Source organism: Trichechus manatus, unplaced genomic scaffold (genome assembly GCF_000243295.1).
Source record: "Trichechus manatus latirostris isolate Lorelei unplaced genomic scaffold, TriManLat1.0 scaffold00008, whole genome shotgun sequence".
NCBI classification, from domain to species: Eukaryota; Metazoa; Chordata; class Mammalia; order Sirenia; family Trichechidae; genus Trichechus; species Trichechus manatus.
The window spans coordinates 391,973-409,402 of NW_004443944.1; the positions used below are offsets into that span (position 1 = coordinate 391,973).

At 51.4% G+C, this 17,430-nt stretch overlaps 1 protein-coding gene across 1 annotated transcript in view; it reads left to right on the plus strand.

The window, feature by feature from the left end:
* Positions 1-419: 419 nt before the first annotated feature.
* Positions 420-17,430, plus strand: part of ZBTB46 (zinc finger and BTB domain containing 46) — a 34,660-nt gene continuing 17,649 nt past the window's right edge. The window contains exons 1-2 of the mRNA XM_004370166.2: positions 420-1,377; positions 13,005-13,289. Of these exons, the coding sequence (XP_004370223.1) occupies positions 441-1,377; positions 13,005-13,289 (1,222 nt within the window). The 5' untranslated portion in view covers positions 420-440. The remainder of the gene's footprint in view (positions 1,378-13,004; positions 13,290-17,430) is intronic.

The following is a 17,430-nucleotide window of genomic DNA, read 5'->3' on the forward strand; positions in this document are numbered from 1 at the left end:
ACTTGGGTTATTTCATCTCAGTTTTCAGTTTGGGCAGGAAAGCTGTACTGCTGACAGGTGTCGTCATGATTTCTGGGGGACTTCCTTCTTGCCTGGGAGCCAGGTGCTGTGTCTAAGGTCAGTGTGTAGCTCCAGTTGTGGACGTGGGGGCTGCGAGCTCCGGAGCATCCTGTGGCACACACTCGGGAATCTGCCTCCACACCACCCAGCGTTTGCTGCCACGTGTTCTTTGGTAGCCCCCTTCTGCCCCCCGTCGTAGATGATGACACAGGCATTTCTCAATGTACGGCTGGGGTCCAGGCTGAAGACGGCTGAGGTCTGCACGCCCACCCTGCTGAATCCATGGCCACCTGTTAGAACGCCTGCAGCCCTGGACGTGCAGCTAACTGTTTGCTTTTCATCCCACAGAGTCTGTAGGAGTGGGGGCACCCGGTGTCCCAATGAAGAACCAGAAGGAAGACATGGAGATCGCGTCCCACTACCGGCACCTGCTGCGCGAGCTCGACGAGCAGAGGCACCACGGCGTCCTGTGTGACGTCTGTGTCGTCGTTGAGGGCAAGGTCTTCAAGGCACACAAGAACGTGCTGCTTGGGAGCAGCCGCTACTTCAAGACGCTCTACTGCCAGGTGCAGAAGACGTCCGACCAGGCCACGGTCACCCACTTGGACATCGTCACGGCCCAGGGCTTCAAGGCCATCATTGACTTCATGTACTCGGCCCACCTGGCACTGACCAGCAGGAACGTCATCGAGGTCATGTCTGCTGCCAGCTTTCTGCAGATGACGGACATCGTGCAGGCATGCCACGACTTCATCAAGGCAGCCCTGGACATCAGCATCAAGGCCGATGCCTCGGACGAGCTCGCCGACTTCGAGATTGGCGCGCCCTCCAGCAGCAGTGCGGACGCGCTCATCTCCGCGGTGATGGCCGGCAGGAGCATCTCCCCGTGGCTGGCACGGCGCACAAGTCCCGCCAACTCCTCCGGGGACTCGGCCATCGCCAGCTGCCATGAAGGTGGGAGCAGCTATGGGAAAGAGGACCAGGAGCCGAGGGCCGATGGCCAGGACGAGGCGTCCATGCCGCCGTTGTGGCCTGGAGACATAGGCTACACGCCTCTGCGGGTCAAAGAGGAGCAGGTATCGCCGCCTCATTATGAAGGGAGTGAGCTGCCCTTGGGCAAGGACAGTGTGCTGCAGGGCACCTTCTCCGAGCAGGGTGGTGGGGACAGCTGGCAGCCCACGGGCCGCAGGAAGAACCGGAAGAACAAGGAGACCGTCCGTCATATCACGCAGCAGGTGGAGGCTGACAGCCGGGCGGGCTCTCCGGTACCATCCTTCTTGCCGACCTCGGGCTGGCCATTCAGTAGCCGCGATGCAAGTAAGCCTTTCATTGGTTGCGGACGCGGGGCTGAGGTTGGCGGGTGCTGCTCAATTTGTGGGTGGAACAGCACGTGTCCAGCTCACACCGGGCACCTCCTGGGCCACCTCTTTCCCAGTGAGGTGGTGTGAGCACAAGATGCTGCCTTCCAGAGGCAAGGGTGGCTCCTGGCCATTCCCTGAGATAGCACGGGCAGCACTGAGCACACAGGCTGCCAGGTGGGGCCTCCCAGAAGCCGGGGTTCTGGACAGGGAGAGCGGGTGGCACCCGAAAAGAGCTTCTGCAGCCCTGTGGGGGACAATGGGAGGGCAAGGAGGACTGGGATGAGGAGGGTGTGAGGGTGGGGGCCGAGGGAGGGTGTAGGGGGAGGATGGGGAGATGTGGAGAGGGTGAGGAGGTGAGGGGGACCAGGTTACAGGGAGGGTGTGAGGGTGGGGGCGAGAGGGGCTGGGTTGAGGGGAGAGTGGGGAGCGAGGGCGACTGGGGTGGGTGGCGGGGGGAGGTTGGGGGCTGGGGTGTGACGTGCAAGGTTTGCCTTGCTTTGCATTGGAGAACCTTCCATGAGCACTGAGTTTGGTCACTTAATTTTAACAGATTTTAAAGAATTTAGGAAAAGTTAAAGAAAGTGACAAAAGGCATGTGGCCCTCCCACCTGATTTCCCACCACCAGCTTTTGCCTTGTGGTCGTTGTTGCCACAGTGTTCAGGCCAAAAGACGCCATGTTTTTTTCTTGGAGCCACTGCACCTGGTGGGGCCTTCGTGTGGCCCCCTCAGACCCCGTACAACCCACTGGACCAGTTTCAGGGGCGGCTGTTGGCTTGGCCTGAAGCTGGTTCTCACGCTCTTTGAGACACTTTTCATCTGCCACACAGACTGGTAGATAATGAACAGATGTTTGCTGACACCAGGTGCTGCTCGTGGTGCTGAGCGTGTGAGCGCCGTGACAGCGAACGCTGAGCCCTTTCCAAGGGGCAACTGCTCTGACTCACAGCACGGGGAGACCAGGCCTATCCCCCCACATTCCAGGATGTAGGTGGGGATGCCAACACCTGTCCTCACACAAGTACCTGTGAGGGGAGGTGCACAGGTGTGTCTGTGAGGGACACACAGGTGTGTCTGTGGGAGCACACAGGTGTGTCTGTGGGAAGCGCACAGGTGTGTCCGTGAGGGGGAGCGCACAGGTGTGTCCGTGAGGGGGAGTGCACAGGTGTGTCCATGGGGGGCGTGCACAGGTGTGTCTGTGGGGGGCAAACAGGTGTGTCTTGGGGGCACAGAGGTGTGTCCATGAGGGGGAGCACACAAGTGTGTCCGTGAGGGGGAGTGCACAGGTGTGTCTGTGAGGGGAGGTGCACAGGTGTGTCTGTGAGGGGAGGTGCACCAGGTGTGTGTGAGGGGGAGTGCACAGGTGTGTCTGTGAGGGGAGGTGCACCAGGTGTGTGTGAGGGGGAGTGCACAGGTGTGTCTGTGAGGGGAGGTGCACCAGGTGTGTGTGAGGGGGAGTGCACAGGTGTGTCTGTGAGGGGAGGTGCACAGGTGTGTCTGTGAGGGAGCACACAGGAGTTCACAAGGGGAGCTGGGCATGTGTCAGGCGAGGGACAGTGACCATCTCCGATTAAAACCTGAAAAGCAGCAGTAACACGGCTGAATGACTTAAGAACGAGCTCTTCAGTGTGGAATGTTCTAGCGTGCACAGAGGGGATGAGAGGGGCTGTTGCCAGGCAGTGGCACCTTCTCCTACATGTCAGGGGCCAACTTGCCACACGTGCCCGTTACGTCACCCAGCGATTGCGGTGCTGGAGGCTTCTGGCTCGGGCATCTTCACGTCTGTCTCATGAGGGCTGGTTAACCTAGAAAGAAGTAGTGGCCCCCGAGCTGGTGGGTTCCGTGTTGAAATGCAGTCGTCAAGCAGAAGGTGTTTTTAGAATCAAACAAGTGCTCTAAGCCATGCACTTTGTTAGTCTTAAATCCTTTGGGTTTCCAAGGCAACTGTGGAACGCTTCTGTGAGATGAGGTTGAGTTGCTAAGAAAAGGAGCAAGGCCGTGGGCTTGCACGTGGGGCAGTCCCTGCCCATCTGACAGTGGCTACAGACCAGTCCTCTCTCCACCCTGGCCGGCAGGGAAGGGAGATGGCAGTGTGGACTGCGGTCACTGGTGGGGGTTTGTTGTCGTCGAAGATCTGCTACATCATAGGGAGGCGAATTTTTTATTCATTTCCTGTTTGCAGGAGAAAAGGCCTCTCCTGACGGAAGGTGGCAGTCGGCGCCACTGACCACCAGGGCCCCCACTGGCCGTGCAGACCCCAAGCCCTGCAGCGAGGGGTCAGCGGCTCACTCTGTCCCTCCGTGCCCACCCCTGGCAGGTGGGGACTCTGGGCCTGTTAGTTTTTAAGAGCGATTTTCCAAACAAAATGCCAAACACGTTCTAGCCTCCAAGAAGCAGCTTCCATTGAAATTTACTTCCAAGTTTTGGCAAGCAGTTCGTTTGTGTATTAATAGTTCCTGGAAAATAGCATCAAAATGTGCGCATGTGCTGTGCACGCATCGTCGGGGCCAGTGGTGGTGAGTAAGTGGTGGGATTCTTGCCGTCCGTGTGGGAGACCCGGCTGGGACCTGGCGAGCAGAAAGGACTGTGGCCGGTGCCCCTGCCAGCGCCTCCTGCACTGTCTCCTTCCCTTCACTCTGACCCTCCTCCTCCCTCTCACTTCTGAGGAGCCTCTGATTACACTGGGACCACCCACATAATCCAGGACCATCTCCCATCTCAGATCCTGAACGTCTTCCCACCTGCAGACTCCAGTTCCAGAGGTGAAGACGTGGACGTTTTGGGGGCCGTTATCAGCTGACCACATGGGGAGTCCGTGTAATCAGGAGGTTTTTTGTGAAAATTGTCATTCTTTTCTTAAAATGTTTTAGGTATAGCTTACCTACAGTAAACTTCCCAGACATCAAAGGTGCACTTTGGGTGATTGTTTGTCCCCCCAGTACTTTATGGAGGAAATATTGACACTTACAGAGACAAGTTGAAAAGTAGGCATATGCCCACCCCAGATTCCTCAGTTGTTAACATTTTCTGTATTTGCTTATTACATATTTATCCACCTAAAAACTGGGCGTAGATAGAGCAGAACTGCCCCATAGGGTTTCCAAGGAGTGGCTGGTGGATTTGAACTGCTGATCTTTCAGTTAGCAGCTGAGCTCTTAACCACTGCGCCGCCAAGGCTTCTTTATCCATCTAGTCACCCCAAAACCCATCTTATTTTTCAGTACATTTTAAAGTAAGTTGCAGATGTCAGTACATTTTACCTAAAACACTTCGTCAAGCAAATCATTATTTAGAATTCAGTATTTGCTTGCAGTTTTTTAGGCAGAGTTTACGCACCACGGGATGAACAAATCCTAATGTAACTGAAGTGGTGGCGGTAGCAGTAGCAGCGTCAGGACCTGTCTAACTTCAGCGGGGATAACGACCAGGATCAGCCCAAAGCCGATTCCCACCAGGTAGAGGTCAGACATACCTCCACTCTCCAACCTTTTACCAATTATGACACCAGCCGTCCCTCCCACAGCACTCTGATTCTTTTCTGAGTTTGATAATCCATTGCAGTGAGCACACAGAGCTCATAGACCATACTTACAGTTAAGTGGTTTATTAAGGAAGTAATAGTGTAAAACTCAGGATCAGGATCAGGAAGCACGGAGGCAAAATCTCCCTTCTTCAGTGCAGGACAGCTCTCTCAGCTCCTCTTGCCCCTGAGGACAGAGATCCCCTCGGTCCCCTGAGGACAGGCTCCCCTCGGCCCCCTGAGGACAGGCTCCCCTCAGGCCCCCTGAGGACAGGCTCCCCTCAGGCCCCCTGAGGACAGGCTCCCCTCAGGCCCCCTGAGGACAGGCTCCCCTCGGCACCCTGAGGAGAGGCCCCTCTCGGCCCCCTGAGGACAGGCTCCCCTCGGCCCCCTGAGGACAGGCTCCCCTCGGCCCCCTGAGGACAGGCTCCTCTCGGCACCCTGAGGACAGGCTCCCCTCGGCCCCCTGAGGACAGGCTCCCCTCGGCACCCTGAGGAGAGGCCCCTCTCGGCCCCTTGAGGAGAGGCCTCTCTGCCTTAGGCCTTCCTGCTGTTACCACTGCCTCTGCCACTGGGCGCCTTCTGGGCCTGTCACTGTCTTCAATGCTACAGCCCTTGACCTGTGTTATAGCACCTTTAGGAGGTTCCTTGCCTCCTCTCTCTCTGCTTCTTCCTCTTCTCTCTTCTTTTTTCCTTCTACTTCCGTCAGCTTCCTGTCTGAAAAACCTCGTGGGGTTGGGTGCATATATACACAAACTCCTTGTCAGTTTCAAGCCATTCCCCCCAACCTGTGGAGGCCACAAACTGACCAATCCTCTCTCATTAGGCCACAGATACATCATTTGCATAGTTGGCTATAGTCACTTCATTTGCATACTATATTGACCAGTCCCTGCATGGTGTGTACCAATCAGACAGAGTAGGCTGCAGCCCAGGGCCAGACAAAAAGTATCAAACCAAGTTGTTTACAATTTACCCAGAGAATATAACAAACCCTCTAGGGTAGAAAACTAAGGCAAAGATAATTCCTCAGGGCTTAGGGGAAAGTCTCTCCAGCTGTTTTTCCAAAAAACGAAGGCAAAAGGCCACATAAAGGAACTCATTCACCACAGAGCCTTTTGATGGTTTCTGCTAAATGTATGCACCTGTGTAACCCAAACCGATACCAAGATCTAGAACATTCCCCCAGGAGGTTCCTCATGTCCCTTGCCAGCCAGTTCCTGTCCACAGGGCCCCAGAGACAACAACTGTTCTGGTATTTTCTGTCATGGATCAATTTTCCCTGCTTAGAACCTCATCTCCATGAAGCCACACTGCTCGTAAGACTGCTGTGTAAGACTTCTTTCCTGCATCCCAGGTCCGAGGTTGACCTGTGTTGCTACGTCTTTGTGGCTTGTACCTTTTTTATTGCGAAGTCGATTCCAGGTGCGTGAGTATACCGCCGTGGGTTTATCCAGTCGCTTGTTGATGGACATCTGGGCTGCTCCCAGTGTTTTACTGTTGTTGTTAGGTGCCGTCGAGTCGGTTCTGACTCCTAGTGACCCTGTGTAGCACCGAATAAACCCTGCCTGTCCTGCGCCATGCTCACAATCATTATGCTTGAGCCCATTGTTGCAGCCACTGTGTCAGTCCATCTCGTTAGGGATCTTCCTCTTTTTCGCTGACCTTCTACTTTACCAAGTGTCCTTCTCCAGGGACTGATCCCTCCTGACAACAGGTCCAAAGTAAGTGAGATGAAGTCTCACCATCCTGGCTTCTAAGGAGCATTCTGGTTGTACTTCTTCCAAGACAGATTTGTTTGTTCTTTTGGCAGTCCATGGTATATTCAATATTCTTCTCCAATGCCATAATTTAAAGGCGTTAATTCTTCTACTGTCTTCCTTATTCATTGTTCCAGCTTTCGCATGCATATGATGTGATTGAAAATACCATGGCTTGGGTCAGGCGCATCTTAGTCTTCAAGGTGACATTTTTGCTTTTTAACACTTTAAAGAGGTCTTTTGCAGCAGATTTGCCCAATGCAATGCGTCTTTTGATTTCTTGACTGCTGCTTCCATGGGTGTTGATTGTGGATCCAAGTAAAATGAAATCCTTGACAACTTCAATCTTTTCTCCATTATCATGATGCTGCTTATTGGTCCAATTGTGAGGATTTTTGTTTCCTCTATGTTGAGGTGTAAGCCATACTGAAGGTTGTGGTCTTCGATCTTCATCAGTGTTTCAAGTCCTCTTCACTTTCAGCAAGTAAGGTTGTGTCATCTGCATATCCCAGGTTGTTAATGAGTCTTCCTCCAATCCTGATGCCCTGTTCTTCATACAGTCCAGCTTCTCGGATTATTTGCTCAGCATACAGATTGAATATGTATGGTGAAGGGATGCAACCCTGACACACGTCTTTCCAGATTTTAAAACACGCAGTATCTCCTTGTTCTGTTCAAATGACTGCCTCTTGATCTATGTACAGGTTCCTCATGAGCACAATTAAGTGTTCTGGAATTCCCATTCTTCACAATGTTATCCATAATTTGTTATGACCCACACAGTCGAATGCCTTTGCATAGTCAATAAAACACAGGTAAACATCTTTCTGGTATTCTCTGCTTTCAGCCGGGAACCATCTGACATCAGCAACAATATCTCTGGTTCCACATCTTCTTCTGAATCTGGCCTGAATTTCTGGCAGTTCCCTGTTGACATACTGCTACAGCCACTTCTGAATGATCTTCAGCAAAATTTTACTTGCATGTGATATTAATGATATTGTTCGATAATTTCTGCATTCGGTTGGATCACCTTTCTTGGGAATAGGCATAAATATGGATCTCTTCCAGTTGGTTGGCCAGGTAGCAGTCTTCCAAATTTCTTGGCATAGACAAGTAAGTACTTCCAGCGCTGCATCCGTTTGTTGAAACATCTCAATTGACATTCCATCAACTCCTGGAGCCTTATTTTTCACCAATGCCTTCCTTGCAGCTTGGACTTCTTCCTTCAGTACAGTTGGTTCCTGATCATATCCTGCCTCTTGAAATGGTTGAACATTGACCAGTTCTTTAGGGTATAATGAATCTGTGTATTCCTTCCATCTTCTTTTGATGCTTCCTGCGTCATTTAATATTTTCCCCATAGAATCCTTCAGTATTGCAACTCGAGACTTGAATTTTTTCTACAGATCTTTCAGCTTGAGAAATGCCAAGCGTGTTCTTCCCTTTTGGTTTTCTAGCTCTTTGCATATGTCATTATAATACATTACCTTGTCTTCTCAAGCCACCCTTTGAAATCTTCTGTTCAGTTCTTTTACTTCATCATTTCTTTGTTCTGCATTAGCTACTCAATGTTCAAGAGCAAGTTTCAGAGTCTCTTCTGACATCTGTTTTGATCTTTTCTTTCTTTCCTGTCTTTTTAATGACCTCTTGCTTTCTTCATGTATGACGTCCTTGATGTTATTCCACAACTCGTCTGGTCTTTGGTCGTTAATGTTCAACGTGACAAATCTGTTCTTGAGATGGTCTCTAAATTCAGGTGGGATATACCCAAGATTATACTTTGGCTCTCATGGACTTGTTCTAATTTTCTTCAGTTTCAACTTGAACTTGCATATGAGCAGTTGATGGTCTGTTCTGCAGTTGGCACCTGACCTTGTTCTGACTGATGATATTGAAGTTTTCTATTGTCTCTTTCCACAGATGTAGTCGATTTGATTCCTGTGTATTCCGTTTGGCAAGGTCCATGTGTATAGTCGCCGTTTATGTTGGTGAAGAAAGGTATTTGCAATGAAGAAGTCATTGGTCTTGCAAAATTTGAATAATAGTCGTATTAACTGATCTTCCTTGTAGGCGTATGGGTATTATCCTATCAGTGACAGCGTTGTACTTCAGGATAGATCTTGAAATGTTCTTTTTGACAATGAATGCAACGCCATTCCTCTTCAAGTTGTCATTCCTGGCATGGTAGACCATATGATTGTCCAATTCAAAATGGCGAACACCAGTCCATTTCAGCTCACTAATGCCTAGGATATCGATATGTATGCATTCCATTTCATTTTTGACAATTTCCAATTTTCCTAGATTTATACTTCATACATTCCACATTCCAATTATTAATGGATGTTTGCAGCTGTTTCTTCTTGTTTTGAGTTGTGCCACATCAGCAAATGAAGGTCCCAAAAGCTTAACTCCATCCACGTCATTAAGGTTGACTCTACTTTGAGGAGGCAGCTCTTCCCCAGTCGTCTTTTGAGTGCCTTCCAACCTGGGGGGCTCATCTTCCGGCACTATATCAAACAATGTTCCGCTGCTATTCATAAGGTTTTCACTGGCTAATTCTTTTCAGAAGTAGACTGTTTTTGTCTATTATGAATAAAGATTCAGTGAGCATTGTGCGCAAGTCTGTTTTGTGGACATGTGTTTTCATATCTCTCGAGTAAATACTTAGGAGTGGGATTGCTGGGTCATAAGGAAGAGGTATGTTTGGTTTTTTAACAAGCTGCTAGACTTTCTTCCAAAGGCTGTACCTTTCTACACCCGCATGCTGTGTGGGAAACTTTCCAGTCGCTCCACACCCCACTCTCTGTGTGTGCTGCCTCTCTCTTGAATTGTAAGCACTCTTGCAGGTGAGTTTGATGTGTTTTGACAAATCATGTGCTGCTGTAATCATGACCAAGAGCATTTCCATCACCCTGGATGCGTCCTTGTCCCTTTTTCCGTCAGCCCTCTTGCCCCAGGGGCAACCACCTCTGACTTAGAACTCTCAATAATGGTACCCTACCATATGTGCTCTTTTTTTATGATGCTCTATAGGCCTTGCTTTTTTTTCACTTAGTATGTATTTTTTCTAAATTTTATTTATTTTGTTGTTGAGAATATGCACAGCAAAACATACACCAATCCAACAGTTTCTACATGTACAATTTAGTGATATTGATTACATTCTTCGAGTTGTACAGCTATTCTTACCCTCCTTTTCTGAGTTGTTCCTCCCTCCTTAACAAATTCACTCCCTCCTGAGGTTCCTATCTAAACTTTTGAGTTGCTGTTGTCAATTTGATCGCATATAGACAGTTCTTAAAAGAGCAAAATACTTAAGGCAGGCATTTTTCTCTTGTGTCTGCCCTATTTTATTCAACTTTGTCATTTTGAGGTCATTGTAGAGTCACACCAGTTGTGAGAAAGAATACAGAGAGCTCCCTTGTACCCTTTGCCTTGTTTCCCCCAGTGGGGACGGAAAATTACAGTTCAGTATAGGCCTGCCATAACGAAGTACCACAGACTGGGTGACTTACAAGAGCAGACATTCATTCTCTCACGGGTCTGGAGTCTGGGAGTCTGAATTCAGGGTATCGGCAGGGCCAGGTGCTCCCCGAAGGCTCTAGGGGAAGATCCTTCCTTGTCTCTCAGTTTCTGGTGGCTCCAGGTGTTCCTTGTCTTTGGGCAGCATCACTCCAGTCTCTGCTTCCATCCTCGCATGACTGTCTTCCCTCTGTGTCTGTCTCTCTCTCTCTCTCTCTGTCTCCTCTTTTTATAAGGACACCAGTCAGATTGATTAGGACCCACACTACTCTGGTATGTACTTCTGCTTCCTGATGACATCTTCAAAGACCCTATTTCCAAACAAGGTCACAATCACAGGCACAGAGGTTAGGACTTCAACACATCTTTTTTGGGGGTATAACAGGAGTGTCTTTAGGAAACTGAATGCCTGCGCTAGACCAGGCTGTACTTCCCCACCTGTACACACCTGGCTGTGTGGTGGTTCCCTCCTGGACCTGGGAGGTCACTTCACCCCCTCTTGTGACAGCCGCGTTCCCACTAAGTTGTTTCTGCTCGCAGGCCCTGAAGCGCACCTTTCTCACACCTCTTTCCTGGGGTAGAGGTGTCCATTTCCGTAATCTGTTCATACCCAGCTTTGCAGCTAACACCATGCAATCCAGCCTTATCTGTAAAAATTCTGCTTAGTTTCATTATAATCACTTTTCCACTTTTCAGCTAAAGATTTTAAGTAAGCAAAACTTTCAAAATGTTACAATGCATCAGTTATAGGAAGGAAAGCTCTCATTCTCTGCTCAAGGACCAGCTGTTTCTGCTCGGATGCCCTCAGCACCCTCAGCACCCAGCATTTTACATTGGTAGGAAATAACACTTCTCTGGGCTTCCTAACACCTGTCCAGAAACGATTTGCCAAAATAGTCGTGGTAAGCATGACCACCAGTGCTTTAAGAATCAGACTGAGGGTGGAATGCCCCTCTCTCGGTCCACTGGAGTCTGGGACCACAGGCGTGGTGAATTCTGCAGTGCGGCGCCAGGTGAGCTTGTGGGTCTGGACCATGGGGTTTGCAGAGAAAGTCAGCAGGGACAGTTGTAACTTCTTTTTCTTTAAAGTCACAAAGATGCCACAGAGAATTTCCCGTACTTTCACCCACGTTCTCCAAATGTTAGCATTTCACCACACGTGCCTTATCGTTTATTGTCTCTCCACCACACACATTCATTTATGTCTATCTATCTGTTTTTCTGAAACGTTTGAGAGTAACTTGCAGGCGTGATTTTAATGTGCGTTTGCTCAGCGCGAAGACGTCTCTCGACGTAGTCACCAAGATCAAATCAGGAGTGACCGTCCAGGCGGTGCGGGTCTGTGGGCCGGCCACCCTGTGTCCCCTCCTTCGTCTTCACGTCTCCGTGAGCTCCTCCAGCCTGGGCAGTCCTCTGCAGTCTGTGCTTTCACGGCTGATGTTTGTGAGGAGGGCTGCTGATCACTTTGTGGAACGTCCTGATTTGGGTCTGGTAATGCTTCCTCCTGATCGGGCGTAGGTTCTGCATTGGGGGTGAGGCCGCAGGAGGATCTCGTCTTCTCCTTGGTGCCTTGTGGCAGGTGGCTCACGGGTCCGTGTGTCCTGTCGCTGGTGTTGGGGCTCCAGTCGCGTGGTTTCTCCAGTGTGATGGACGGTTTCCCCTTTGTCGTTACTAAGTGTCCTGGAAGACACCGGGACCGCAGACATGTCCTCTTCCTCAAATCCTGCGATGATTCCTGTCTCAGCTGTTCTCACCACTGTGTTGGCCAGATGGGGCTTCCGTCCAGCACTCACTCTTCATTTAGTCGTGGAAATCCTACTTACTATGCGCCAGCCACAGCGCTGTGCGGCCCACGCGGCTGCCTGGAGTCCACTCACAGTTCTTTTCGTCTGGTGGATGGTGGAGCCAGACACGTGGGCTGTGGGTGCCAGGATGTCCCCGAGTCCAGAGTGGACACCACAGGGGTGGAGTGCTGTCTCATGGTGGTTTTGATTTGCGTTGCCCTGATGGCTAATGACGCTGAGCATCTTTTCATGAGCTTTTTAGCCATTTGTATATCTTCCTTGGAGAAATGGCTGTTTAGGTCCTTTGATCTTTTTTAAATTGTATTATTTGTCATCTTCTTATAGAGTTGTAAGAATTCTTTATATATTCTGTATACAAGTCCCTTATTAGATGTATGATTTGCAAATATTTTCTCCCATTCTATGGGTTGTCTTTTTACCTTCTTGATGGAGTCCTTTGAAGATAGTTCTTTATTTTGATGGAGTCCAATCTATATCTTTTTTCTTTTGTTGCTTGTACTTTTGGTGTGGTATGTAGGAACCCACTGCCACATCCACGGTTGTGAAGAGTTACCCCTCTGTTTCCTTCTGAGAATTTATGGTTTTAGTGACATCTGAGTCTCTGACCCTTTGCAGATGTCACCCTCTTTGAGAGATGCAAATACTGCAACCTCCCCTAGCTCGACCTCCACGCCCCCCACCCTGGAGCCAGGTCCTGCCAGAGTCCTGGGGGGCAACACACGTTGTTTTGAGTCACGCTCTCATCCGAGACTGTGGCTGTGACTTGGCTGCTGTCATGGAGCCTGGTGGGCCTGGGGGTCGGGGCTGCCGGAATCGACCCGGGCAGGTGTACCAAAGCAGAGCAGGTAGAGGTGGGTTCCGTTGCTGCTGAACAAGCTGCTTAGTGCCGGGGTGCCCACTGCCCCAGCTTCTCCTGAATTTGCTGCATTTCTTGAGCGTCTTGAGGTGACCTGCGTGTTCTGTGTCCTCCAGATGCTGACCTGACCCTGACCGAAGCCGGCAGCTCAGACAGCCGTGGGGAGAGGGCCGAGCTGTTTGCACATGCCGACGAGGGCCTGCTGGGCGGGGAGGCCAGCTACCTGGGCGCACCCCTGACCCCGGAGAAAGACGAGGCGCTGCACCAGGCGGCAGCTGTGGCCAATCTGCGGGCGGCACTCATGAGCAAGAACAGCCTGCTGTCCCTCAAGGCGGATGTGCTGGGCGAGGACAGCTCCCTGCTATTCGAGTACCTGCCCAAGGGCACGCACTCCCTCTCGCGTAAGTCCCAGCTCCCTGGTCTGGTGGCTGTTCTGGTTTGGATTATTGAGGGAGGCAGCTGGTAATAAGACCACAAGTAGTGAGAGGCAGCGTTTGGGATCCACTGTGGTAGAGGCGCCGCTGACCCTTCCCAGGTCCACCCGGGAGCGGGGCCGTGTGGTCACCTGGCTGGCCCTCAGGTCACAGGAGGCTGTGGTGCGGCTGCCCACCGGGCCTGGCTCCAAGAGAGAGGACAGCGGTGCTGCGTGGGTGTCAGGGCAGCCCAGGGCCTTTGGGGGCAGAGCCGGGGTGCCCTCTGCTGGCCGCTTTGAGGGCGGGAACAGGGAGAGAGGCTGCAGAGTGAGGGCGGGGATCCTCCACGTTTGCTGGTGAATGCTGGCCACACTGGTTCATCGAGGAGCTGGACGTTGTCTTCAGAGCACGGTTGTCCTCAGTGGAGCACTACCTGCCCAGGAGCAGTGACGGGCCGGCTGGGCAGGAGCGACCCCCAGACCTGCTGCTGGCTACAGGGCTGCCCCAGTAGATGCCCAGCCATCCTGCTGTGACCGGGCAGCAGGGGTACCCGCTGATCCAAGCCCGAGGAGGGCTGCCACAGGGCCCTGAAGGTCCGTGCGGAGACATGTGGGGATGGACAACCAATGGGGTCCCCATCTCTGCCATCCTGGGAAGGCCTGGTGGTCTGTCAGTGGTCAGCATGGTGGTAGGGAGGATGGAGTGCAGCCTGCTGCCCTGGGGGCACGCCCCGAAATGGGCGGCTGAGAATGGGCAGCGGGAACCCATGGGTCCTGGCTGGAGGGCTGCTGTCGGAGCTTTGTCCCAGCGCCTCTGGATCAGAAGTGGGAGAGTCTTGTGAGGCTTGGATGCCGGAGGGTGTTTGTTTCATTTTCGCTATAATTTGAAAACAAAATGTCTTTGCAACTTTGTTTCCACAAACACCGAAGTGTTGCAATTTGGGGTTGGCGTGCAGAGTAATGAAGGCTGTCGCCGGCTAATAAAGAGGAAGCTTGGAAATCAGGTCTCTGTTCTCTTTATTCCCGTGACTCGACCACGTGCCACAGCCAGCATCTGGGCAGGCGGCTGTGGTCAGATCTGGCCCAGCGTCTCACGGCATTTACCAGCTATTTGGCGTTGGGGTTGGCAGGATTTTAAAACCTCTTTAGGCCTCATTTTCCACATCTGAAAAATGGGGATAGCGTCACTTACACAGTTGTTTGAATTAGGAACAGAGTATTGTTTGTAAAACGTGGACCACAGCACAGGCCGCTTGGGCAACTTTATGGTCTCTACTGAATAAACGCTGGAGTTTGCGCAGGCCACCACACGTGGTCCCTGGGCGTGTTCTGGAGCGACCACACGTGGTCCCTGGGCGTGTTCTGGAGCCACCACACGTGGTCCCTGGGCGTGTTCTGGAGCTGCCACACATGGTCCCTGGGCGTGTTTCTGGAGTGCAGCGTGGGACTGGCTGCTGTGTGCCCCGCCACCCTTTAGATGTAGGTGAAAGCAGGACGTGAAATTCCTTCCGGCCCGTTTTTAGTGTGTCTGTGACTATTTCCAGGTAAAGTCATCGGTGGGTCTTGGTATTTCTTTACTTCTATTATATTTTAACCTCCTTGTTTTGACGTTCTAAATGTTCCACTTTTCTCATAAGAATCTGCCCTTTCATTTTCTGTAAACAGCTTCTGGGAGTTGCAGAGTCCTGCACCCTGAGCTGGGTGGCCAGGCTGTGGAGAGCAGCCGGGAGGCTGGGCTCATCACCCCTGCCCACTTCTCACCTTTCACCTGGGACTTCCCTCAGGTGAAAGGTCGCTAGACCTTCTGCTCAGGTAAAACCAGAGGCCGCCTTGCACCCCCACACAGCGTCCCTAGAGAGGCCCATGGAGGTTGTGCTTGTTCCCAGAGCGGTTTGACGGCCCAGGAGCCCTGGGCCTGGCTGCCCTTTCCAAGGCTTTGCTTCCATGTCGTGTGACCCGAGGCCCCACATGCTGGTTGTTGAGCATTTTCTGGCCAAGCCTTGCATTGTTGTGATCTACAGGGTGCCCACCCCACAGACATGGTGCATAGTCCCGGAACAAGAGGCTGATCCCCTGAGAGTGGCACTGTGGTGAGGGACGCACAGTGCTGGTTCGTGAGCGGCGACCCAGCTCTCCCTGGTTGTCTCAAGATGTGAGGCTCTGTGGCCACATGAATGGGATTCCCTCATGTCAGCTTTGCGAAAGAGTGGGTTGTAATGGTGAGCTTTGAGATGAAGAGAGCCAAGTACACAGGCAGTGCAGAACAGTCGGACACCGAGGTCCTTTCTGGATGGTTCTGGAAGCTTCCAGAAAAAACAAAATAGTTGCCTTGTTTTCATAGGATTAATAACATTGGCTTAGCTACTAAATTCAGCAGGTGGTGGTTTTATTGCTGGCTCACGAGTATTGAGCTGATTTCTCCGTTGAGGACTGTCTGTACTTCGTGTTTTGATTCAGTTCAACTTGGTTCGCAGTCACTTTGATTAGTTCTCAGCAGCAGACTGACATCCTACCTATTAACAGTCGTTGCTCCCTGGATAGAAACCACGGGAAGCATCATTTTTTTGCCTCAAACATTGCTATTTCTTATGAGTTTTGTGTGTGTGTGTGTGTGTGTGTGTGTGTGTGTGTGTTATTCCCTGTGGGACCTGACACACTAGTTGGCTTCTCTGGCCTTTGAAAAATGTCATAAGAGCCAAGGTAATGTTTGATCTCCGTGAGCCCACTGAAAACGAGCCAGCCCACTTTGGGTGCAGAGGGTGTGCATACCATACGTGATCGCGGCGTCATTTTGACATTCGTGATAATTAACCCAAGAACGCTCAAAGCGTCTTCCTAGGTATTGTGACGTGTCCATCTGTAGTGATTAGTTTTTAAAAAGACTGAGCAGTTTCCCTCATGATCACAGCGACACTCTCCTATTTCAACGGAAGAGTGTGCCAAGAATATGCAGATTCCCTTGCTCTTTAAGGGAAGGGAAAACCCCCGAAAAACTGAGGATGGCAGGGTGGGGTTCTGCCATTGAAGTTTGTGGGTGAAGCTGGCGTGGGCACCAACCAGGCAGCAGGCTGTGGACACGCTCGTGCTGACCCTTTGTCCACAGTGGGAGCCCGAACGTCCCGGAAGCATGCTGGCTTTTGGGGAGAACTCTGGCTTGTTGTGCTTGTGGTTTAAAGAATATTTCCTTGTGGCTCTAAGAATGAACCAAGGACCTTTCGGCTGGATGCAGGAATTTTAAATACTTTTCTGTGAAAGGACATTTGATGGAAATAGTTCTATACTTTTCAATAAACAGCAAAGTTAACATATTTTTAGCACTTTTCAGAAGATCATTCTCTCAAGGTTGAGGATGTGATGCCCTCAGTGCTCTCGGTGTGTTAGGACGTTCTGTTCTGGACCCTTCTTCTGTGATCGTTCTGGGGCTGGGAGAGACAATCTCACCCCAGAGAAGTCATGGGCGGAGACCCCTGGCATTTGGGGTTAGATCAAAATACCCCAGACGCCCGCCTCCAACAGGACCTGGCAGCATCTCACCTTGGGAAATCAAGGACGGTGTTTCTGGAAGTTTCCGAGCCCACCAGCCAGTGTTCGTGCATGCGGGTGAGACTTGTTACCTGTGTTCCCAGGCCTGGCATAGCCCCAGTCCCTCATGAGGGCAGTGATGGCCCAGGAGATGTACCTCCCTTAGGCCCCTCCACCCTCCTTCCCAGGACCTTCCTCCTCCACGCGCCGCCTACCCTCCACCCCAGGTGAATCACTGCCAGGGGCAGAGTCTAGGGGTAGGTGCCTCTCCCAGCCCAGGTAAGAGCGCGAGGGCGGCCAATGCCTCCCAGGACAGCCCAGACCAACGCTCACACGTGGCGCCAGCACAAACAAGTCCTGAGTGGCCTGGTGCCCGCAAAACCCCATGAGTGCCCTGAAGTCATGTCGTGGGTGAGAGTCTTCAAGGTGACCTGTTTCTATGCACCCCCTGGTGCCTGGTCACTAGGACACCCATTGCAGGCTTTCATGGTAGGAATTGTCTCACTCTGGAAGCAGCCTGCTGTGTGAAGTCAAATTGGCTTTTATGTTTAAAGGACAGCACTTCTCTAAATTTGTTTCTGAGGAATTTTTTTCCTGATATAAACAGA